Source organism: Epinephelus fuscoguttatus, linkage group LG10, assembly GCF_011397635.1.
Source record: "Epinephelus fuscoguttatus linkage group LG10, E.fuscoguttatus.final_Chr_v1".
In the NCBI taxonomy this organism is placed as follows: Eukaryota; Metazoa; Chordata; class Actinopteri; order Perciformes; family Serranidae; genus Epinephelus; species Epinephelus fuscoguttatus.
Window position 1 is genome coordinate 44,675,130 of NC_064761.1, and position 24,536 is coordinate 44,699,665.

The 24,536-nt window shown below is 43.7% G+C and overlaps 1 protein-coding gene across 2 annotated transcripts; it reads left to right on the forward strand.

Annotated features, from left to right (window-relative positions):
* The first annotated feature begins 530 nt into the window (after positions 1 to 530).
* diras1a (DIRAS family, GTP-binding RAS-like 1a) lies at positions 531 to 23,633 on the forward strand. 2 transcript variants are annotated; one of them, XM_049588784.1, is made up of 4 exons: positions 531 to 749; positions 15,948 to 16,132; positions 16,235 to 16,405; positions 17,566 to 23,633. In XM_049588784.1, the coding sequence occupies exons 2-4, from the start codon at positions 15,995 to 15,997 to the stop codon at positions 17,854 to 17,856; spliced, it is 600 nt and encodes a 199-aa protein (XP_049444741.1). In that variant the 5' UTR covers positions 531 to 749; positions 15,948 to 15,994; the 3' UTR covers positions 17,857 to 23,633. The 2 variants fall into 2 exon arrangements, with proteins under 2 accessions (XP_049444741.1, XP_049444742.1); XM_049588785.1 differs by having other exon boundaries at positions 711 to 749; positions 15,955 to 16,132.
* Positions 23,634 to 24,536: the final 903 nt, after the last annotated feature.

The window sequence follows — 24,536 nt, forward strand, 5'->3', positions numbered from 1 at the left end:
TGTGTCTCAGTTTATATTTTTATGTTCTCTGCTGATGACGTGTCTGAGTGACGCTGATGGAGGTGGAGGTGTGGAGTGTATTTATACTTTAGGTGGTGGTGATGGTGATGATGATGATGATGGGATGAAAATTAGATTTCCGCTTCGAAATTACAGCCTTCAAAATAAAAGGGAAAACGGCCATTTATTTAGTTTTATATTTCTTGGTGAATTTTTATTTTGCAAAGATGTTTTTATGACATTAAAATGTCACACGACACAATAAAAGTTTACATCTATTACAGTCGGAGCCTTCTGTACGGCTTTATTTTTTTTATTTATTTTCTTTCTTTGTTTATTTATCTGGTTTTTCTTTAAGAACGACTATTTATTTAAGCTGTGTGTGTGTGTGTGTGTGTGTGTGTGTGTGTGTGTGTGTGTGTGTGTGAGCTCTGCAGGTTTATAAAAAAAAATCACGCTTTTATTCTGAAAATCAAGCCAAAAAAAAAAAAACTCGAGCGGAAGTCGTGTTTCTTGTTTTTGCCGGCGGAGCGGAGGAAGGAGGTGATGGTGATGGAGGGAGGAGGAGGAAGAGGAGGGCTGATGTGTGCTGATCAGCAGCAGCAGGTCTGATGATGATGGTGATGATGATGATGATGATGATGATGATGCTGTGAGTCAGAGAGCGGAGGGTTCAGGATGCTCACAGCCGCTCCGGAGTAGACAAACCCCGCACACGGACAGAGCGAGGAGCCGCCGGAGGAGACACGGTGAGTCCGCACACTTCACACCGACACTCACACACCGACAGCGGGGAGCGGACAGACAGCGGCCCGGCGACGGAGCTCCGCGGTGGGGCTGATTTCACTGCTCGGTCTCTGGTCTCATCACTGTGCACGTGTGTGTGTGTGTGTGTGTGTGTGTGTGTGTGTGTGTGTGTGTTTGAGACTGTGCACGTTCATTCAAACTAGTGGGTGCGCGTGCCCGGCTGTGCGCGTGCCCGAGCCGTCCCTCCTATTGACGGGAGTCAGTGATTAACATGATGAGGAGATAATGAGACTGCAGCTGATTGAAACTGAGAACAAAGCAGCAGGTCAGCTGAGTGCGTGCGCGTGCGTGTGTGTTGGATAAGTAGTGTTGTGTGTCGTGGCGACAGAGAGTCTGTTACTGCTGTCACATATCATCACTGCAGGACTCAGCACATGAATATTACAAAGATGTAAGAGAGTGTCATCAGCACTGAGCGTAAGAGTGTGTGTTGGGAGGAATATCCACATCCTCTGCTCACACTAGGCAGGAAATAAAACAGATATATCAGTGAGGAGTAACACTACGGTATAGTCACTGTAAAATGTTCTGCAACTATCAAATAGATTAAATGTGTTTATAAAGCACATTTAAAACACTCAGAGTGCTGCACAGTGACATAAGTACAGTGATACAACAGGGAAATAACAGCCCCCCCAAAAAGCACAAATAAATGAGTCAAAAGAAAACAAAGCAGAGAATCTGAAGATCTGAAAATAAAATATGATGAAGATTAAACAGAAACCTGAAGGACAGTCAAAGGCCTGAGAACACCAAGGGTCTGCAGCTCAGATCTAAACGTGTCTACAGAGGAGGAGCTCCTCATTGAAAAGGGTCAACTGTTCCAAGGCTTTGGGGCGACTACTGTGAATGCACGAGCGCCCTTCCCCGTAGTCTGGATCGCGGGACTTCCAGGAGCAGCTGGTCTGAGGATCTGAGAGATCTGGTGTTGGAGAGGGGCTCAGAGATGTATTTGGGTGCCGGGCCATGTGAGGCTTTAAAAACAAACAGTTAAGGTGCTGACACACCAAACCGACATCAAAGAACTAGCCAAAAGCCAACTGTTGCGTCGTCTACGTCGCCTCACGTCGCCTCACGTCGCCCTGTGTCAGTTGCATTTGAACACACTACACGGACTACATCCGACGGCCAAGTAGCACGTACGTTCTGCGCCTGCGTGAGAGAGAGTGGAGTGAGAGAGTGGTACATCCTGTCAGCCGAGGGGTTTCCTATCTGTGCAGCCGAGCACCGCAGCACCTCCACGGACTATTACATCCAGACGGTCCCGGTGTTTCCTCCGCAGGCTCCACTTCACTCAGCTGCCCGATAAACCCGCTGCTTCTTCCCACTTTAACCTGAATAACAAACCAGGGCTCGGTGCTCCGGTTGGATCCAAACGGAGAGCCGGGGCTAGCTCAGAGACTAGCAGAGGCTAACTGAGTCCGGCTCGGAAGTGGAGCCTGAGGAGGAAGCACCGGTTAGCCCCGGTTTCACTACAGGCAGATTCACTCGCTACAGGGGCGAGGAAATAAAACCTGAACAGCCAATCAGAGTGATCTCTCTCACCGACAAGCTCCGCCGCTGATTCAACATGCTCAATCGGCTGAAAAGCTGCCGACGCCGGTGCGGGACACACCGCAAAAACTAGGGCGACAGACAGCCCGACTTTGGTCGACCGTCGGCTTGGTGTGTCAGGGCCTTAAGACCTTAAACTCAGAGCGAAAGTTGGCTGGTAACCAGCGCAGGGACGCCAGTACAGGTGTGATGACGTCTGTTTCCGTGTACCAGAGCAGCAGCGTGCTGTACCGACTGCAGGCGAGATGATGAGGACCGGCTTATTCCCACATACAGAGCATTACAGTGATCCACACGAGATGATCTTCAGGTCCTGACATGAGAGGAATGGTTTGAGTTTGGAAATGTCTCTCAGTTGGAAAAAAGCAACCTTTCACTAAAGAGTTAATTTGTTTGTCAAATTTTAAAGCTGAGGAGAGAAGAGAAGCCTCTGAGTTTACAGGGTACAGCTTTGGTAGGGCGCAGTCTAATCAGACTATTGTCTGGTATATTCTGATTTAACTTTTACTCTGTGACATTTCTTTAAGTTTCCTATTTGTGTACTGATCCTTATTCTTGATGTAAACAACTCCTGTTGGCTCATTTGAATGAATCTGGAGCGCCTGTCATGGGCAGCCCACTCTGACATCTCTCCACTTAGTGCATGTATAGGTCCAGTTTATGTGTGTGTGTTCGGACCTGTGTGTAATTGACAAACAGAGTGAAAAATTGAATTTCCCCTCAGGGGGATTAATAAAGTATAAAAATTAAATTAAATTAAAATCTTCAGACGCTGGATGTGTGTGTCTTTAGAGACTGTAAGTTAACAAGAAGCACTGAAGCATTTATTCTTAAGAAAGAACCCATCATTAAGCAGTTTTCAGTTTTACTCCTTTATTCCTTTATTTCAATGTGTAATGATCGTTACACTAATGAATGTTTGCTATTTAGCCTTCGCACTGCAGCTGCTGCCACTCAAGAGGCTTCTCTTTGATACAGAACTGTTTGCCTGATGAAGGTCTAATGCTGCAACTGAAACCATGCAGCATGTGTGCGGGAGTCTTTTCTATAAGTATCAACAAGTGTCCATCATGCATCACATTTATTATTGCAGTATTTTTACTGATGCATTAACTAACAGGGGCCGGTTGCACAAAACACCTCGAGTTAAGATTTTCCTTAATGTCCATGTTAAGGCTTTTATTATTATTATTATTATTATTATTATTATTATTTTATTTTAGGTTTTTCAATTTAGCATGAACATCACAACCTGTTCCCTCCCAAAAAACTAACAACAAACAAATAAACAAACAAAAAAATTCAATATAAAGACGCATCTCATAAAAACAGTGAGCCAGAAAAAACAAAAATAAAGAAAACATTTCTTTTGTGACTCACCTGTCACTAACATATCTCAACCATTGTACCAAGTTGTCCACCATGGTAGCAGTTAGCTGCTAGCTAACCGTAGCTAACTTGTTTGTCCATTGTTTGGTCTGTGACGTAATAGGTCAACAGGAAAAAGGTCCAATACTAACAAGCTGAAAGGGGGCATATCTCCACCTATCGTAGAGGAGTCGCACATACTTGGCTCAATAAATGGATTCCCCTCCCGTGCTTGTATACTGGGACAAGGACAGTAGGCCAGTTGGATGTCCTCGTCCAGCTGGGACTGGAGCTCCACTTTACTGTTTCCATGGAAACAAGTGTTTGGTTTGTCTGTTCTCGGCTACTGTAGAAACATGGCGATCTCCGTAGACGAGGACCTGCTCCTGATGGAGATATAAACGTCTCACTGTGAGCCTCTGCTCAGTCTCTGGATTTAAAGCTGAAGATGTTTTAATTGTGATTTTACTGCTGTCAGTACAACTGCAGCCAGAGTGTCACTGATGCTGGAGTGGATCAGAAACACATCAGGCAGGTGTCTCTGCTGTCTCACCTGTAAACTTACTAGTAACTGAATGAACCATCAGAGGGCAGTGGGTGAGGCGAGAGCACAGGGACAGATTGTCTGTGTCACATGATCCACTTTAATGTCCGAAAAAGAAGGTGGGACATCTCACATCTTATACAGTATATATCACTCCACCAAGCTTAATCAGAACTCTAATTGCCTGCACATACCTGCATGATATTAAATAGTTCCAAATTTAATGTAAAGAGCAAAATAAAATATGTTATCAATATATGAACGTAAAAAAATATGTAAATATGCAAAATAAAGAACAGAGAAAACAAGACGATCTGCTGGACACGTCCTCACGAGAATAAATCTCATCTTATGCTGGAGTGCACGCGACTTTCTCTTGATTTGTTAGCATTTAAAAATACTTTCTATTATACTTTATTTTAATGTACGATAATAATACTAATAATAATAACAACATGTTTCTGTTGTTTGGAGTTTGCTGCAGCAGACTGATTAAAACTGGAAATGTTCAGGAGAAACTGTGAGTGAGAAAAATGTGAGGAGTCAAACTGAAGGTGTGAAACTGCATCAGCAAACACACACACGCACACACGCACACACACACACACACACACACACACACACACACACACACACACACACACAGTCTGGTGTTTTCTGTTGGGAGGCTGCAGGTGCCTGTATCATGAAGCGAGATCAACCTTTCCTGGGTTACCCAGACCTATCCTGGGTTGACTAACCCTAACAATGGCAATCAGGATAAACGGTATCACGACGCTGGATATCAACTTGGTAACTCAACCCAGGGTTGCTTTATCAAGAGCCGTGAACGCGCACGCAGCAGACCAATCACAATCATGAGAGAAGCGCAGCGTCACTGAGCGTCCTCACAGAGCGCCGTATGTGAGGGGAAAAAGTATTTCTCATGTGAGAATCAGAGATTAATTCTACTAAAATATGAGGAGGAGAAAAGCAACATTAGAGAAAAGGCCAACACCGTGGCAGCTGCAGGAGGAGGAAACATGCGTGGCAACGCATAACGGGATGAATAATGTTTAGTTTTAGTTTAGATTAGTTTATTTGCACATAATGTTAAAAACAGACAGTATAACATTTACAAGATTAAAAAAAGAAAAGTGCCGGAGAGGTTAGAAGCCACTAAAAGCTTATCAAAGAAATTCCCCTGTCAAAACATCAATGAAATCACATAATAGAGAAGAAAAAGAAACGGGTGAGGAAAGAAGAAATAGAGGAGGAGAGGGAAAAATCAAGACAACACAAGGCAGCAAATAAAATGATGTGTAGGTTAAATGACTCATCACTGGTTCAAGTAGCTGCAGTACCTGTACCTGTACATCTGACACTGATCACACCCTTGAATCCCATGAAATCAATGCTGCGCAGATGAACTGCGTGTATTACAATTATCGTCTAACATCATTGCGTCTGATAAACTGGTCTTCTTTGTCATAACGTTATATATGCTACAATAAAGCTTAAAGCTGACGCCACAATTAAATCATATCAACACCAAACTGATAGTCTGAATAAAATCATCCTGATATTGAGCTGTGTTAGAAATTAACAGCTGTGCAGAAATATACCTAGTGTCCCTCTTTAAGAAACACAAAGGAAAATCCCTCAAACACCATGAAGTGTAGACATGATAGGCTACTTTCCACATTTCCAGCAGCAAAGCTGTCAGTTAGGCCCATTATCTTTAACAGTGATCATTTCCTCCAACAAAACAAAATGTTGGCACTAATTAATGGTGCTATTAAGTGTCCGCTAATGATCAGTTTCTTTCTTATGAAGGGGTGGGATGAAAGTTCCACTTCTTTCCACTCCTTTTTGAACAATCTTTTCATTGTCTGTTGTTGTTGCTTTCTTTTCTTTTTTAATGTTCAAAATAAACTTTCAAATCAAAATCAATCAAATGAATTAAACTTCCCGTCATGACTGGGCTGCATTTCTGTCAGCCATCAACAGCTGATTGGCCAGTGGGTGGTGCTTTTTATAGGATCAGATTCAACCCTGAACTTACCCTGCTCCGGAGCAGGATAGCCGTTCAGAGTAAGTTACCATGGTGATCTACCCCGATAAGAACTGAACCGGCTTCGTGAGACCGAAAACCCAGGGTGAACCCTGAAGTTACCTCGCTGAGACATTAATCCTGCTTCATGATACAGGCCCCAGGTCTTCAGGGATTCAGTCTGTATCAGAGCTGGAGGCAAAACACTGGAGTGTGTGTGTGTGTGTCTTTGAATAATGAGCACGCTGTCGCTTCCTCTGTGTGTTGACGAGTAGAAAGAGGAAAATCACTTCAGACGGTGAAACAAAGTGGAGAGGTAGGAGATGAAGTGAAGGAAAGTCCAGCTTACATTTTTATGCCTCGGCGCCAACGATGGGCGCGACCGGAGGGATCATGTTTTTGAGTTGTCTGTCTGTCTTTCTGTCTCATTCTCGTGAACACGATATCTCAAGAACATCTCAAGGAAACTTCTTTAAATTTGACACAAACGTCCACCTGGACAGAAGAATGAACTGAGTAGAAGCTTGCAGTTGAAGGTCAAAGGTCAGTGTGACCTCACAAAACATGTTTTTGGCCATAACTCAAGAATTCATAATTTGATCTGACCTCCATTTTTGGTTTGTTTCCAGATATTTGCTGTTCTGAAACTGTATCTGCAGAGTAGCTTATTTAATGTCCACCTGCGACTTTTTGGTCGTTAAACAGGTGAAACATGACCAAAAATGTAACTCTGTCTGCATACTCTCATCTATGTGATATTTATCGTCTTCACCCGTCACTTCCACCTCACAGCGCTGCTATCCTCGGTCACTCTTTGGTGACTTCCTGTATTGATTAGCAGCTCTGTCCTCTTTGCTCTTCCTCTCAAGTGTCCTGATAAACTGCAGCTGGTCCAAAGCATCCAGCATTATTATTATTAATGAATAGCATGTAGATGTGTTCAGGGTGGGACTGATTTGTTGTACACGTTACTTGTGCCTACCAAGTTCTGTACATGTAGATTAAACGTATCAGCAGGGCTGCTTCGTTGAGAGCTTGTGGGGGAGCTGCTGAGACATTTTTTTTTCAAATCTGAGTGTGAGACCCATAAAACAACTTTTTTTCCCACCACCTCTGATACGTCTGCAAAGTTTCATTCGTTTTCAAGCATCTTAAGCCCCTCAAATAACAGATTTATTTCTAGGAAGAAGAAGAAGAAGAATTCCTTCAGTTGAAAGAGGGTCCCTGTGGCATCCTGAGGTCAGGTTCATTCCCAGCAAACTATCACACAAACCTGTTGTTAAACCACAAGTCTCCACCCTACCTGCATCATCACCCTGTCACTCCTGAGTAAGCCCCACCCCAAAGATGTCATAGGTCAGGCCTCTCTGATTTCCCTCCACACCACAGCCAGAACACAGACAATGGATGTGAGTTATTTTGGACTGTTTTACCTGATGATGTTGAAATGGTTTAATTGATTTGACGAGTGTGGTCTGAAAGACATTGTTCTGTTTCATTATATGTTTGAGTAACTGAGAGCCATATGGATGCATTCATGCAGTGAGTGAAGCAGTAACCTAATTTGTTCATCTGATTTGTTTGATATTATTCAGACTAGTGATATTCTTCTGTATATTTCTTTCTAGAACAAATCATCCAGTCACTCAGTTGTCCACAATAAACTGTTGGTACAGCATGATGGATCCCGTGTTTAAATGTGCACACCAACATCAGATGTTCTGTGATCCAGCACCACCATCACCCGTGCTCTCTTAGACAACATTAATTTGTTCATTTTGATTTGTTAAATTTCTGTCCATTCTCTGAGTTCATTTCCTTTGTATTTTGCACATTTTCTGAAAGCTTACAGATACAGACAAAATGGAGGAGTACCACCGGGAATCGTGGGGCAGTGTAGTAAAGTGACGTACGACTGTAGGAGATGATGGTGCAACGAAACAAATCAGTAATACAACAAAAATAATTTTCTGTCCATGATGTGTTTAATGGCCTCACAGACCACTGCCGTCACACTCTGCCTCCATAATTATGACCTCCTCCACCTCCGCCCTCTAGTGCCATCTGTTAGTTGTATCTATGACATCATGACGGATGCGTGGAGGTGTGAGGGCAGTGAGTTTTACAGTGTTTGAAACTGATGAATCTATTTTACAGGGAGTAAAATGAGCCTTAATTAATGACACCCATTCTTGGATGAGAGCTTGTTTCTTTCTTCTTCTTTTCTGCATGCTCATGGTTTTTGTTCGGTTTATTCTGTTTGAGTGGAAATAAGTCTGAGACTTGTAGAGCAAACGTGCAGGTTTATTTCTGTCATTTAAGATGCAACTCTGTAAATCTTTTAGGGTTCTGTTTAGGTCGGTTTCTTTAACAGATCTCCACGTTCCTTCTCTTTGCTGTATTTAGACCATGTTCTGTTCAGGACCACAGTGTTCATCTGCAGCAGGATGACCTAATGTTTGTTTGTCGAGGAGCCCTTTAAGGGACAGTTTGTCACTGTCTGCTGTTACACTGCACACAGTCCACAGCCGTCACATGTTGCTGGTTCAAAGAGTCTTCCCTTCAACAGCAGCTCACAGCCTGAGGCCGAAGGGACCCTCACATGTGATGTTTGAAAAGGGGCTGAAGAAGCTTGTTGACAGCAGAAACCTTTGATGGTGATGATGATGATGATGATGGTGATGATGATGGTGATGATGATGGTGATGATGATGTTCCAACCGTGATATGTTTAGCTTTTCTCTTATTTCTCAAACACTATAGTTGTCAACTCTGCTTGAGCAAAACTGAACTCACTGGCAGGAGTCGAATTAAGTTAACTGTCATTACTGTAATGAAAATGCACAGTAATGCAATAACAATTTCACTAGCAAGGATCACGCCACAACAATATGAAGTTAAACATTTTAATGAATGTTCTGAGCTTTGAGATGATGTTGATGGTGAATGGATGTAGAGGGGAGGGGCAAAGATGGATGGAGGATGTCATCAGCCAGGCTGGTCCGGAGGGTACGCTGGATGCTGGGCAGAAGGAGACTCAGTGTGGGGGTTCCATCTCAGCGTTTTCCGCCCAAGCTGATTATGGACTACCCAAAAGAGTTGGATTTTTATAAGCTCAATTGGATGTGAGCTTGACGTAGATCATTGAGGTTGTTATGTTTGTATGTGCGGTATGCCTGAGAGGACCAGCGACCTAGGACCTGGATGGTTTGATCAGAGATGCCCATTCTGGCTGCGGTGGAGGCTGCGCCGATGCGGAAGGAAAGGCTTGAGTAATGTTCGGAAGAAATGCCTGAAATGCAGAGGACTCTGTGTAGATGTTTCTGGAACCAGAATCGGGTGGCCATTTTTCCTGTGTCAGTGAGAAATAGTGGGTGTTGAGGTAATGCGCTGGAGGCATACCTGGAGTGAATTTATTTTGTCAGTGGCTCATATGGGCTGAGATAGGAGTTGAGGCGGAAGAGGTAGATGGGGAAGGAAATGCCCATTGATCAGTTTTGCTCCTTCGGAGTGTGAATATGAGAGAGTCAAAGGTATGGATGGTTATGTCGGACACACTGGGATGACGAGAAGTGTTGTAAGCAGAAGAAGTTGGGGCGAATTCGGAGCATCTCAGGAACCCAAAGAAAGCCAACAGGAACATGGATTCGAGGGTTAAGTCGACCATCGGGGACATGTAGCCTGAACGTAGAGTGTGGATGCAGAGGCTGAGAAGGTCAAAAGTGAGTGATAGGCGTCTAGTTGGAGGCACGTGTTCCTGTTTGCACAGGCCTTTGACTAGCATGGTAACGTGTGAATGAGAGGTGGCTGGACAAGGAGAGCCAGTGACTAGTTTATGGAAACAGTTGATTCCTGCTAGGTAGGTCTGGATAGTGAGCATGGGTGATGAAGTTGCAGATGGACGTGATGTCGAGAGAGGGAAATGACATCTGGTGGGTGGCGTGATGTGCTTTAAAAGAGTCCCAGCCAGTTAGATAGGCAGAGAGAGTGCTGGGAGCGAGGCTGTTCAGTATGGCCTGTTGTGAGGTGCTTGTGAGGTTTCTTAGCTGTGGAACTAATTGAATATTGTGGCTGAAAACGGTGGGACTGATGGAGCCAAGTGTCTGAATTTCTGGAATGAAAAGTGAGACAATGAGTCAGCGATGCTGTTGTAATGACCGGGAACGTGAGCTGCCTGGAGAATGAACTGTTGCTGAGCTGAGATTAGTGTGAGTCTGCGCATCAGCTGCATGATGATGGGAGAGCGAGATCGGCCTTTGTTAATGATCTCTATAGCTGCTGTGTTATGGGAGTGAATGAGTATGGATTTTTTTTGACCGTTCGTGCCCCCAAAGAATAGCAGCTATGATGATGGGATATAGCTCATGGAGTGCAGATGAAGGAGAGCGGGACTCTGAATTGAGAGAGCTAAACTCTGGGGGCCAAGCTGAAGCGCACCACCTCCCTCTGTAGTAGCCGCCGAAACCTGTGGAGGGAGCTGCATCTGTGTAAAGTTGGATGGTTCGGGCTGCGTGAGGTAGTCTCCTGGAAATACCATTCCAGGAGGACAGGAAATGCTGCCATATGCGCATTTCCATTTTGCAGGCGTCATCTAAGGTGACTTTGTCGTGGAGTGAGGGGACAGTTGCTGCTTTAGTCAGGAGGTTGGAGAGGAAGGATTTTGCCTGAGGAATTATGTGAATGGCATAATTGAGATGGCCAAGGAGGGCTAGCAGCTGGCGTTTGGTGCATCTGTCTGCCAGGAGATGGTTAGACAGGAGCAAAGTTATGCGCTGGCAGAGAAGCATGGAAGGAGACTGAATCGAGAGTGATGCCCAAGAACTCAATGGATGTGTCAGGCTCTGAGGTTTTCTCTTCAGAAAGAGGAACACCTCGTAGCGAGGGGGTGAGGATGGTGGAGTGACGATGAGAAAATCGTCGAGGAGGTGTAGTACATGAGGGAGTTTGTGGTTGTTGACCAAGATCCAGCAAAGAGCTTCTGAAAGTGAGTCAAAGATCTTAGGACTGCTTCTGCATCCGAAGGTGAGGCGTACTGAGAAGTAATAACTTCCTTTCCGGCAAACGCTGAAAAAACGCCAGTAGTCTGGGTGAATGGGCAGAACTTTAAATGCGCTGGTGATGTCAGCTTTGGAAAGCCAGGTCCCGCGTCCTGCTAGACGGATGAGGGTGATGGCGTGGTCAGTGTTTGTGTATTGCATGGAGAGATCTGGGCATGGTATGACGCTGTTGATGCTTGGAATGTGTGAGCCGTGTGGTGAAGATAGATCAGTGATTAGCCTCTTTTTGCCTGAATATATTTCCGAGTTGCAACACCTCATCACCTCATCCAACCCGACTGCAGATAATCCAGACTGTCTATTTAAGGTTTTCTGTCAGTTTCCATCTGACAGCTCAGTTTTCTGCTCTCGAATGATCATTAACTTCTGACAGAGTCGTGACTGCGGCTGCAGATCGTTAGTCTCGTGTCAAAGGGCCTTTTTTTTGTGTGCCCTCCCTGTCAAAGGGTTTCCGTCCCGCTGTGGCGTGAGGCAGGCCCACGGCCACAAAGTCATAACCATATTAATAATATAGCGTCTCTGAAGCTCACTGTGTGTATTACAGTTCACACCTTTGTTCTGTGTTTGTGATGAAAGCAGATTTATTTCTGAGGCTCTGATGCTGCTGCTTCACTCGGCGGTGTTTTCCCTGCCGCACGCCTCCACGCAGGAAGTGATGTCAGGCGATGTGGGCAGGCGGGTAACCATGACAACGGCCCTGCCGATGATGACATGTTTGCACTCCTCTCCGGGTGTATAAATCTCTGCTGCTGTCTGTCTCTCTCCTCTGAGCACCTTTGCCCACGGCAACCAGACAACTCACACACACACACACACACACACACACACCCCTGCCTCCTGATAGCATCCATTGTGTTTCTGGATGTAACCATGGGAGCAACCTCTGAATGTACTCTGTGTGTGATTGATTAACGAGCTGCTGATTAGTCATCGGTCTAAATTTGTGGTTGAGATTAGGAGTGCTGACGTCAGCGCTGTGACTGAGACACTCAGCTCTGAGCAGCAGCAGCTGATCTGAAGTCAGACCTGACAAAGTCTGGTGTTTGTAGCACAGGAAAGCACCGTGAGTTATCTTGAAGTCAGAGGCAGCTGGACTTGCTTCAGATGATGTTTCAGCTCTTGTCAAAAGCCATCTTTAGTTCTGGTTGGCAGGTTGGGGGCGGAGCTATGTAGGGTTGGTCACACCTCGAGTCACAAGGTGTGAATTGGTCCTAAACTGTCTGGATGATATTTTATACCAAAAATGGGTTAAAGCATCCAAAGGCAAGTGAGATGGACGAGTCCAGATGAGACTTATTCTTGTACAAACGGGTGTGGAGCGTACAGAGGCCTCAAGTTTGAAAAGGGATTAAACATGCAGAGATCCTGACCCTGTAAATAATTTCAGAGTGTTTCACTGAATCCTTCTCAGTGTTTCTCACACAGCATATTTATGCTAAGAGTGCAAATTTCATGAACTGAGCACAAACACTTGCTGTGTTACAACTTGAAGTGGTTGCTAAGTGGAGTTTGAAGGCCCAGACACCAAACTGACGTCAGAAAACTTGCAGCAACGAAGGTTGACTGTTGCGTTGCTTCATACTGCCTGTGTCTCAGCCAAAAAGTTGCACTAAACACACCACAAAGACTACAGCCAACCGTCAACCAGTATGAATGTTCTGCACTTGCGTGAGAGGAAGTAACTCTCAACACCAGCAGACGGCAGTCGGTCTGTATTCATCATTAAAACTAAAAACTGAAAAGAGCGACTGGACAGATTCAAGACGCTAGTTAGCACATTAACAAAACAAGCTGATGCTGAAAGAAAAGTTGTATTTATTATTTATTAATGTTTCTGCTGAAGAGCTCAGCGTCTGTTTTGATCTCACTCCCTCTCCACTTCAGTCATTTGTTTACTTTCCTCACTTCTGTTTGTGCACTGAGCTGAACGGCCAGTCAGAGAGATTTCATGTTGCGGAAGCTGAATTGTCTGAAAAGCTGCCGACGTGGGCTGAGCGGTGTCAGCAGTGCAGGACACACTGCAAAAACCAGGGCGACAGACACTCAGTGATGGCGGACAGTCGGCTTGAGGTTGCACTTCACAAACTCTGATTATTTACAGCCACTAGATGTAACCATTGCCAACCATTAGTTACTTGAAGTGATGACCTTCATATTATGCTAATAACGTTAGCGTAATGTGGAGTTTTGGCCTGTTGATAGGACACACAGCCTGTGTCTCAAATCACTCAATACTTTCTATATAGTCCACTATGTAGTGTGTTCGCCATTTTGAAGTGCTGTCCAAATGCATAGTGGGAATTATTATACCTCGTATAGTGGATTTAACGCAGCGTGAAAAGTAGTGTACAACAGATGGTCACTCACCAGGCAGTACATCCCACCGTGCAGAATGAACGGACAGACTATCTGGGACAGACACCGAGACCAATGAGGGGAGAGACAGCAGCTGCTGTACATGTTAAAGTGTGTTGTTCTTTGTCCTGTGATAAACTGTCAGTTTAATGTGTGGTCATCAGTCCTGAAGAGATCAAAATAAATCTGATCCTTTCTAACAACTTTACTGTGCAGAGGGGGCTAACAACGCTAGCTAACGTTAGCATGCTGGGACACTACAAGCTCTGATTTGTGCCTTAATGTCATAATGCATCACGATATAAATTCAGTTCACATGTTATTATATGACTGATGGTAAACAAACATCAACACAGCAAAGGTTCAACAGGAAATGACATCACCAGTAGGACAGGTTGATATCTGCTGCTCTCTGTCATCCTGTCTGTCTGTTACGTTGTTAGTATGTTTACTGTGAGCAGAGCAGCATCACAACACAAACACACAGTACTCTGTAATGTTATTTATTAATGTGGTGAAAATACGCTCAGTATAATTTGAAGTGTATTTTGAAAACAGACAATGCATGTAACAGGCTGAAGTTGACACGGCGTCCCAGAACGTCAACAACCAACACACCCAGGGTACCTTGGACGTCATATGTGGACATAGAAAGCCCATGACCAAACCTCAACAAACTGCTAAACTGTTTATAATAAATAAATAAATTAGACATCAACTCCAAACACACACCTGCAGCGTGCCACATTTCACTGATACATTTAGTATCATTTGAAGTTTCAACTTGGAAAATGTATTTTGAATTTCACTGTGTCTTTAACGCACAGCAGTAATGATGATGTAAGTATGTAATAAACCATAATCACTGAACCATCAGCTAACCTTGAGCAAACTGTTTTAGCTACCAAACTGAACTTTAAGCAAACTGTTTTAGCTCGTTTAAATATCAGTTAGCTAACCAATCATGGATCCTAAAAGAGTGTTCATCAACATGTGTTTGCTACAGAGTTTATTTTCTGCAATAATCCAAAATCCAGTGAAAAAAATCCTGTTTTTGACGAAGGGACCAGGGCGATGCTAACTTCCATGTCGAGCTACAACCTACTGTAAAACTTGAGTCAATAGCCCGGGCTATTATTTGCTTGCTCACTGAACTCAACAGGCCTGTGTTTGGGACAGGTCTTTAATTCCTTTCACACAAAACTGTTGCTCAGCAAAGATCAGGAAATATAATCAAAATGTTTATTTAAACCAGTCTGAATATTACTGTATAAAAATGAGGCTTCAGATTATACATTAATTATGAATCATTAATTTGATGTGGCATCAGAGTGAGTTGCAGCTCCCAGCATACCGAAACAACACCTCTTTATCCTGTTCAAACAATCCTCACAACTTGGATCAATGTTTTATTAAAAACCCTTTTGATTCTTTTGACCTGAGGACCCTCACAGACTGAAGATATATGAATAATTTACAGAGTAATCCACATAATCTGAGGTAGTCAACAACCATATACACATCTGAAGAACTTCTATTAAAAAATGAAGTGTTTGGCAGCCAGACCAGGCCTCTGATTGAGACGGGCCTTTATTTGTCAAAATGTGGAGCCACACCGGCTGGTAAAAGGGACGGGGAAGTTAATTGAAGACGACGCTTTTAATTGACGTTTAACAGTATTCCTCATTTTTCTGGGGACCCCCTGAAACTCTCTCAATGACCCCTGTGTGTTTCCGGACCCCAGGTTGAGAACGTTAGCTAACCTGAATCAAACTTTTAGACCGAACCATCGTCTGCTGGGCCTGCTAGCAGTGGACACGAGGAGGGGGACTGACGCTTATTACATGCTCATTGTGATGGAAATGATCTGCACTTGAAGCAGCTCGGGCGTCCAGCTGAAGGGCTCTCCCAGAATAAAAACACCAGAGTGGTTTTCATTTACCAGTTACTGTGGATGGCACTCAGGCTAATTACATTCAGATCGCTCTGTCGGAACAGCCTGATCACCGTTTATGCTCATTTCCCGCTTTGCCTTCATTGTATCTGGTTAATTTGCCACAAATGGCTGTCCAGGAAAATCTATCTGCACAACTCTGAATATAATTTAAATCCACATAAAACTGTGTATACAGCAGACATGATGTGTGTACAGTGGGCGGAAACATTCTGCTTTATATTATGTGTCATCTGATTTCATCTTTACTGATTTCTCTTTTTATCTTCTCCTCAGCACACAGGTCAGCTATCCAGAGCAGCGGGTGGACTCCAACTCCTACAATGCCGGAGCAGAGTAACGACTACCGGGTGGTGGTGTTTGGAGCTGGTGGGGTGGGAAAGAGCTCACTGGTCCTTCGGTTTGTCAAAGGTACCTTCAGAGACACCTACATCCCCACGGTGGAGGACACATACAGACAGGTAGGACATGAACGCTTTGTTTATTTAACTCTGTGGTGCGTCACTGAAACTCTGGTAACAACCCACCTGTTGAATTATTGATCAGCACTGTTCTCTCTGCAGGTGATCAGCTGTGATAAGAGTGTCTGCACACTGCAGATCACTGACACAACAGGAAGTCACCAGTTTCCCGCCATGCAGCGTCTTTCCATCTCCAAGGGCCACGCCTTCATCCTGGTCTTCTCCATCACCAGCCGCCAGTCACTGGAGGAGCTCAAACCCATTTACCAACAGGTCACAGTCTCTCAGTGTGTCGAAAATCACACACTTGCGTTAGTACACTTCAGTGTAGTACCCTACGTACATCTTAAGTGGTGCACCGCCATTTTGCACTTACTGGAAGTGATGAAAGTTTTTTTTTTTTTAGCCGCCTCTTCTTCTTTTTAAATGGCAAATTGCAAACAGACGGTGGAGCGTTATCGCCAACATTTGACCACTATCTCCACCCAGACATAAACAAACATTTTGCGTCAATGCTGATTAAAATGTGCCGTCATAAATAAGAGCAAGTTAGCCAGCTAGCAAATGCTAACGTTAGCACTCGCATTACTTTTGGTGGTACCAAATCATTACAGACCCAACAAACATCACTGACGGCTTCTACTCGAACAGCATTGGTACTCAGTGCAAAAAACATGTCTAACTTACATCTGTAGAAGGAGGCAGCGTTCACTGTGGCCAGCTCAGGCTCCTTGTTGTCCCCAGCCTCCATGTCAAACGTTGAGACATTTGTGATGTGGCTTCCACAACGTCACAAAGATGGCGACCGTTCAGGGGGAAAGTGTCAGTTGCTCAAGTATTGGCCCATTTTGAGTGCGTCAATAGTACACTGCATTTTCCCATACTATGCAGTGTGAGTGCACGTAGCGCACATGTGAACTCAGAAAAGTGAGTGTTCAGAAGAGTTCAGAGTGTACAGAAGTCTGAGATTTGAGACACATTGTTTAATTTAATTTCCCCTCAAAGTTTATACCTCCTAAAAGTGTAATTATTTTTTCTGATGCCAGCTGGGACGGTCTTTATTCCAGGTAAGGTGGTGTGCACCTGTTATAATACGCTGCAGTAAATCCAGATACGTGTGTGCTCTTGTGCACTGTTGGAAATTTAACGTGAAATCCAAACAGAACACCTTTAAAACATCACAAGCAGAAGCTGGTTTGTTAAAAACTTTAGTCTGTGTTGTGGTTTAAAGATCCACTCCAGACATGTTCTGAGACATATAGAAAGTATGTTATTTCTATATTATAATTGGTGCCTGGTATGGTTTTCCACAAAGTTATTTTTCACGTCACGTTAGCCAGCTCATCTGTCACTGTTGCCCATACAATAAGAATAAAGAACTTGAACTTGAACAGACGTGCAGTCCTGACTGACTTATTCTCGTGTTCCTCCAGGTCCTGGCTATCAAGGGCACCGTGGAATCCATTCCCATCATGCTCGTGGGCAACAAAAGTGATGAGACGGCCCAGCGTGAGGTGGAGACAAAGGAGGCCGAGGCTCAGGCTGCCGCCTGGAAGTGTGCCTTCATGGAGACATCGGCCAAGACGAACTCCAACGTGAAGGAACTGTTCCAGGAGCTGCTGTCCCTGGAGAAGAAGAGGGACATGAGCCTGAGCATCGACGGCAAGCGCTCGGGCAAACAGAAACGCGCCGACAAGCTGAAGGGGAAGTGCAGCATTATGTAGAGCGAGCGGCGGGGGACTCGCTGTAGAGATGTGGAAACAGCAGAGGAGGCAGGAGGGGGGAGGGAAAGAGACTCCCCCTCCCATCTTTCCCCAGCTCTGCATCACAGAGGATGGGTCTTCTTCTTTGGTGGCTCTCGTCCTCCGTCTGTCTGAACACTGAAGCCCAGAGGAACAAAACGACAAGACCGACCAATAATGTAAACTTTATTTATACCAGGGCCTCGGGCTCCTCCTAGCCCTGAACTGGATCGTATTCGTGGCCCCAAAAAAACATATACAGACCCATCTAACTGCTGCCACCATTAACCATCACACAAATGTTATTATCAAGGAATACTCCACTGATTCTCCTGTGAAAGGTAGAGCTGATTTTTGGCCGAGCCATGAAGGCATCTTGTACTTACAGAAGCAAAGAAAAAGAGTAAATTTTTCTGTTCAGATTTGAGCCCTGTTTGTTTCAGCACTTCCTACAATACCCAAGATTCATAGCAAACTCTGAAAGGAAGTTAAAGTTTTTCCCAGGTCTGACGGACTCAAACTCAGCCAGTGCCCGAGTCTTTAAAGGAAAACTTTGCTGTTTTTCAACCAGCTCTGTGTTCTTGCATTGTGTGCAGATAAACTGCTTCCCTCCTCGCAACAAGGACCCAAAAATCCCCGCCGAGCCGCTGGCACAAGTCTGTTAGCCAAAACCTTTGGTCAGCGATGAGTTTCCAAGGAGGGGAAGTTTCACCACATGTTGGTTGTGTGTGTCAAACAGATACAATATGGCTGAAAAACAGTGAAGTATTCCTCGATCTAATAAGAGTGACATTTCCATTATGACTCTGTTCTTGGTGGTTGTAACCACAAATAACAGGATGTTTCCTGCCGTCATTAGAGGAACGTCTACGTCCAAGCTAACGGCCTTTACCCTCCACATGAACACAGTACAGGTGGTCTAATGAGAAAACAGCAGACACTCTTTAAACATCAGGAAACTCCTGAAGGCTTCGGTGATTTCCACAAGCACAAGCTGACCTTTCACTCTGTGTTCATCTCTGTCAGACTCACTGTCACACAGCATCCGTTAGCATGACCGAGTAGCTGCTGATGGAGCAGCTGAGCGAACTGTGCATATGGTTTAAAGGAACAGTACAACACTTTGACAATCAGCTCCAGAGTCAGCTGTTTCAGCTGCCGTATCATTTTATCTCTGTGTGTCCAGGACACAACAACTTAGCTTAGCTCCATCAAAACAAACAAAAAAATTCACTGGAAAAAAAAACTTACACAATGTCATTAAAGCCATCCCTGAATTTTCGCCTGAATTAATATTGAAAAGGCCTTTTTAAAAAAGGTATACATTTATGACAGGCTCTTGTATATCAGTAAAGGCCTCTGCTGGGGAACCAGACAGATCTGCATGATCATCTTTTATTTTCTCTGGAACATACATCTGGTGTGTGGTTGCAAAGCTGACACTGACACAGCAGGCACCACCAGGAGTGGAGTCTGCGGCTTAATTTGACTCAACTCGGGAACCCTCAGCCAGCTCTGACACGGAAGGATTGACAGATTGATAGCTCTGTGTGGACTCTGTGGGTGGTGGTGCATGGCCGTCATTAGTTGGTGGAGCGATTCGTCTGCCTCATTCCAATACTGAACGAGACTGTGACATGCTGTCTTATGCAGCCGGCGTTCAACTTCTTAGAGGGACAAGTGGCGTTCAACCACACCAGACTGAGCACTAACAGGTCTGTGACGCCCTGAGATGGCTGAGGCTGCACGGGCGCCACACTGAGTGGTCTACCCTTCCTCGCGAGGCGCAGGTACCTGCTGAACCCCACTGTAATGTGTTTCTAGGTGTTGGAGTTGTACTGCATTTGTTTCAAGTCAGTATGAAGCCTTTAGTGTCTCCACAGAGAGCTGTGTGAAGTCTGATAAAATCCTCAGGTGATGTCACTCGAGTCAGTGTTGGTTAAAGACTAGAGCTGTGGCGTTAGAAAGAAGTGATCTTACCAGACGTCTAAACTCTGCTGCAGGATACTTTAGCTGCTACTAGCATAACACACCACTATCCACCACACAGCTATCAGAGGAAGAGTTGCATTATGGGTAATGTAGGCAGTGCCTTGTCATCTGTCCAGCGGCCCATTAGGAAAACCTCAATAAGCCTGGTACCAAACAAACACCCATTACTCCTAAACGACACTCCCCCTGCAGGTAGACAGAGTTATGAGCTGCAGTCCTCGTAATGTTTCTCTTGCCCCCGGTCGATTGGGAGCATCTGTGTGTACGACTGTCGGCACTGCAGATGTGCTCAAACATGCTGCTCCTCAGCTGTGACACAAGTTCTCTCATCAGTTGTCAGAAGCTTCGGTTCAGTTCTGCAGCACAAAGCTTTCTCTTTTCCATGCAGGTCAGACTCGGAGCTGTCGGCCGAGTTTTTCTTTCTTTTGATGGAGCTAGGTCAGTTCAGGACTCCACCAGCAAACTGGATCACAGAGGTGGTGATTGCTGCACTCCATGACCTTTGCTGATGTGGTGCCACTGCTGGTGTTCCCTGCAGCTCAGTAAGATGATGATATTTCATATTAATATTACACCCTTTTTGTGCTGAATCTTCTGCAGGATCAAAGCAAAGGAGGAGTTCTAAGTGTTGGACTGTTCCTTTTACTAAACAGGAGAGAGGACTGAACATTGTGTGAGCAGCCGCTGTATATTTGAAATGCCTTTCGTCCCACTTTACTTGACAGTTTGTTATATTCTCTGAACATAAGTGAGCTTAAAAGTTAACGAAGCACAAACACAACAAACTCAAGTCGGAAAGCAACGAGCCCATGAGCACACCTCGTTCATCCTGCAGAACATCTGTTCAGTTATTATTCACCCGTCAGTGAGTCTATGCTCATCACATTTTATGCACCTTTGAGAAATGCTCCATGTGTTTTTTTTTTCATTGAAAAAAGCGTTTTGACATGTTCTGTGAGTGAGGCGTCACCATGTCCGACCTGTTGCATCACTCAAAAATTTAAAATATAATAAATTTAAATTTAAATTTAAAATATCAGTTTCTGAATTCGAACCTGAACTTCATGTAGCTTAGTTTCATAAGTGTTAGATTTAAAGGAACTCTGTTGCTCTCCTGCAGAGCTGTGTTGTGCTTTGTTTTAGGGATCCAGAATTTTTTGACTGTCGTCGCCAGAGAGATTAGACCAAATGCCTAAATGCCAAAAGCCTTTTATTTCCTACACAAAAACCAACATCAGTTTCTTTTAACCATGAGCTCCCTGTTTCCCCAAACGTACGAATCATTTTGTTCCATATTGTAATAAGGGACTGTTCATTACTTTTGAGAGGGGAGGAGGTCGTGCAAAAAGGGGGAGGCATGTGAAATAGGAGGCATACAAATGTAAGTTCTTTTTATTTTGATTTATTTAACCGCTGATTTAAAAACAAACAAACTTTGAAAGAAAACATTCCTTTAAAAATCGCCAAAATGACATTTATCAGCCAGAAACTGTAAAAACAGAAATTATTGTTGGATTTTCAAATTCATGTGTCATTAGACACATCATGTGCAACAAACACTTCTGTCAGATGAAAAACATAATCAAGTCTGATCTTAAAATAGTGGTATTTCATCAAAATCACTAAACCTAAATAAACCTTTTGCATGACAAGAGCAAAAAACTGAGGCTTTTTCCAACTTTTGTCTTTAAATTTAACTTTCAAACATCAAAGGGTAAGTTTTAGAAATCTAACAAGTCATTTATGGTGCAGGGAGGGTCATGGGTCTTCCTCCAGTCACTCAGGGAGGGTCAAGGAAAACATTTGTAGCTTCAGGGAGGGTAAAAAAAACCCCTTCAAACAAACAAACAAACAAACAAGAACAGTCCCTAATGAACAGTTTTGTAATGGTCCTTTATGCTTTCATGTCATTCAGAGATCTGCGCTGTCATATAAAATAATATTATAAATATAACATAATTTCTATAAAGTTTCCTTTTGTGTAATTTGATGTCAGTCATGGGCAAAGAACACAAAGGCTGAAGTTTGTTAAGTTTGTAAGCTGTTGTTTATTTGCACAGAAATGTCCTTGATGAAAAACTGCTCCATTTATAACAATGATCGCAACTTTATTTCCACAGCAGCTTTCAAAACAAAGTAAAAACATAAGAACCAAAATGTAAAATATCAAACAAGATAAAATAATGAAAACAATTGCAACAAATCAGTCAGTAAAGAAAAAGTGAGAAGATAAAAGTGGGTTTTAAAAAGAGATTTAAATGGCAGGTAACCAGTGAAGGGTCAGTGTGATGGTCTCGCCTCTTAATAATAAAAAGTTATTAAATTAAATTCTCTTGAATAAAGTGCTTTGTGAGTGTGGACACATAAAACATGGATGAATCTTTTCTAGATCTACAAATGGCCCACAGCGGCATTTTGTCCCTGTAGCAATGAAAACTGATGCATGATTTGCCCCGTGGTAAATAAGAGGGGGCCCAGAATAGACCCCTGGGGGACCCCACAAAAGATTCATTACTCATGAAGGCTATTGTCTGAAAATGTTTTTCTTATAAACTGTATGTTAAACTGGATTTGCTACCAAGTGAAATCCCAGAGGAAAATTTTGCTGATCACAACAAACAGTCTTTTCTTTGTCTCATCAGAACTAAATCAGCTTCGTATTTGGAGATGACTAAATTCTGATCCGATTTCCCCAAGGAGAAATAAGGAGCAAAAGAATAAATCAACAGGAGCTCTTGTGCTGAGCTCAGTCTTCTCAGAGGTTTCTCAACTCTGATGACAGATCAAATACAGAGTTGAGACTTGAATCTGATCGCTGAGACAAATTTCTGAAATACTGCAGTGCAATTAAGATTTCTTTTGGATCCACATGATACATTCATGTTATACTGAGCTCAGTTATGTCGAGGAGAAACAGAGATCTTAGTTTGAATTTTTCCTTTCCTCTGGACTGTCCTGTCTCAGTTCAGGTGAACACAGACACACCTGCAGAGCAGGAGTCGTGGCTGAGAACACATCAAACACATGCGTCAGGACTCGTCGCTCCAGGATTTCAAACTGAAACATTTCTTTTGCTAGTTGGCACGGAGCGTCCTCAGAGAGCTGCTGTGAGTTGGTGGAGCTAACGTGTTCCCGGCTGACCAGCTTAGAAGATGAACGAATAATCACACAACAGAAACAAAGCATCCAATCACATTGTCTTTTGACCAGTTTCTAAACATTTGGTTTAAATTTGCATTAAAACACTGGGCTGAAACTTGACTCATGAGAATCTGGCAGTGAGCTGCAGCTCCTGGAATGCATTCATTTATACTGTGGGGCTGGATGAGGCTCAGGTGTGTCCTGATGAGGTAATGAGTGACAGGTGTGCAGAGCAGGTGAGCTCAGGTGACTGAGGAGGGTGGGAAAGATCACATTTTAAGATTAATTTACCTTTCCAGTTGCACTTTTTTGTAAAAGTTATCCTCCCACATTATGATTCAACAGGTTTGTAATTCAGACGAAGAACATTTTTATTTATTCTGTGTCATTTATTTAAATCAAACTTGAGGATATTTCATTGGACAAAACCTCAGAATCAGAAACCAGTGTGATAAAAACAGCAGAGACACATGGCTGAACGTTGTTTTTATCCTCCTCAGATATATTTTGGCCAAAGTGTGACAGGACTTTGGTCGAGTGCTGAGTCCCAGCGACGCTCTTTGTTCTGTGGCTTCACTTTTGTTTGGAGGATCAATGGAATGCAAGAAAGTGACTGAATAAAAACAGCGCTGTTGTACAGAAAATGTCTTTGTTTCTTTAATACTCAGCTGATGAAAACCTGTTCGACCAACATTGTTATATTCACACATTCCAGATACAACTGAAAATAAGTCCATTCTTTCATTTGTTATTACTTACAAATGAAAGAATTAAACATAATGATAATGTTAATAAGAATGGCTTAATTAAAGCTAAACACCTGGCTGCGTGGTGGTGCAGTGGTTAGCACTGTCACCTCACAGCAACAGGGTTCCTGGTTTGAACGCCGGGGTCAGTTTATTAATGTGCATGTGGTTTTTTTGCCACAAATAACAAAATACTGCAGAGACACGTTGTGCAGCTCAGGAGCCAGACTTCACTGAAAAAACATGTCAAATAAACTCCATCAATTAATAAAAGTCAAAGTCAACGTGATGCATCTCCCAGGAAATGATTCACTTTAAGAGTAAGGTCACAGATTCAACCTTCATGACTGAAACACAGCCAACATCTCAAGTCTGGGTCAAAGGTGTCTCTCTCCTGACTCAGAGGTCAGAGCTGCTGCTCTGTTGATAAATGTACTGATCATGTTCAGGGGCGTAAATACAGACAGTGCAGGCAGTGTGGTTGCTTATTCTGTAACTTAAACTATTACAATTATTAAATGAATCATTTCTTATTGTCTGTTTTTGTCAAACGCAGATGAGCAGTGCTGATCGCTGAGTTATATTTATGTCGACGTCATCCAGTGTCTCTGGTCATGTGACGAGCAGCAGCGCCTGCTCCACCACCTTACGCCACTCACCATGCTCTCATGAGTTGAGGTGATACTTTTGCTCTGCTGCCACCTGGTGGCTGATGTGTCACATCACTGCTCGCTGTGTGACGTCACCGCTGGGTGTGGTAAACAACCCCTGAAGGACTGATGT

Coding starts and splice junctions, on each gene's coding strand:
- diras1a (XM_049588784.1), top strand. CDS start 15,995: ATGCCGGAGCAGAGTAACGACTACCGGGTGGTGGTGTTTGGAGCTGGT. Junction 16,133..16,234: donor TGGAGGACACATACAGACAG/GTAGGACATGAA, acceptor TTCTCTCTGCAG/GTGATCAGCTGTGATAAGAG. Junction 16,406..17,565: donor TCAAACCCATTTACCAACAG/GTCACAGTCTCT, acceptor GTGTTCCTCCAG/GTCCTGGCTATCAAGGGCAC.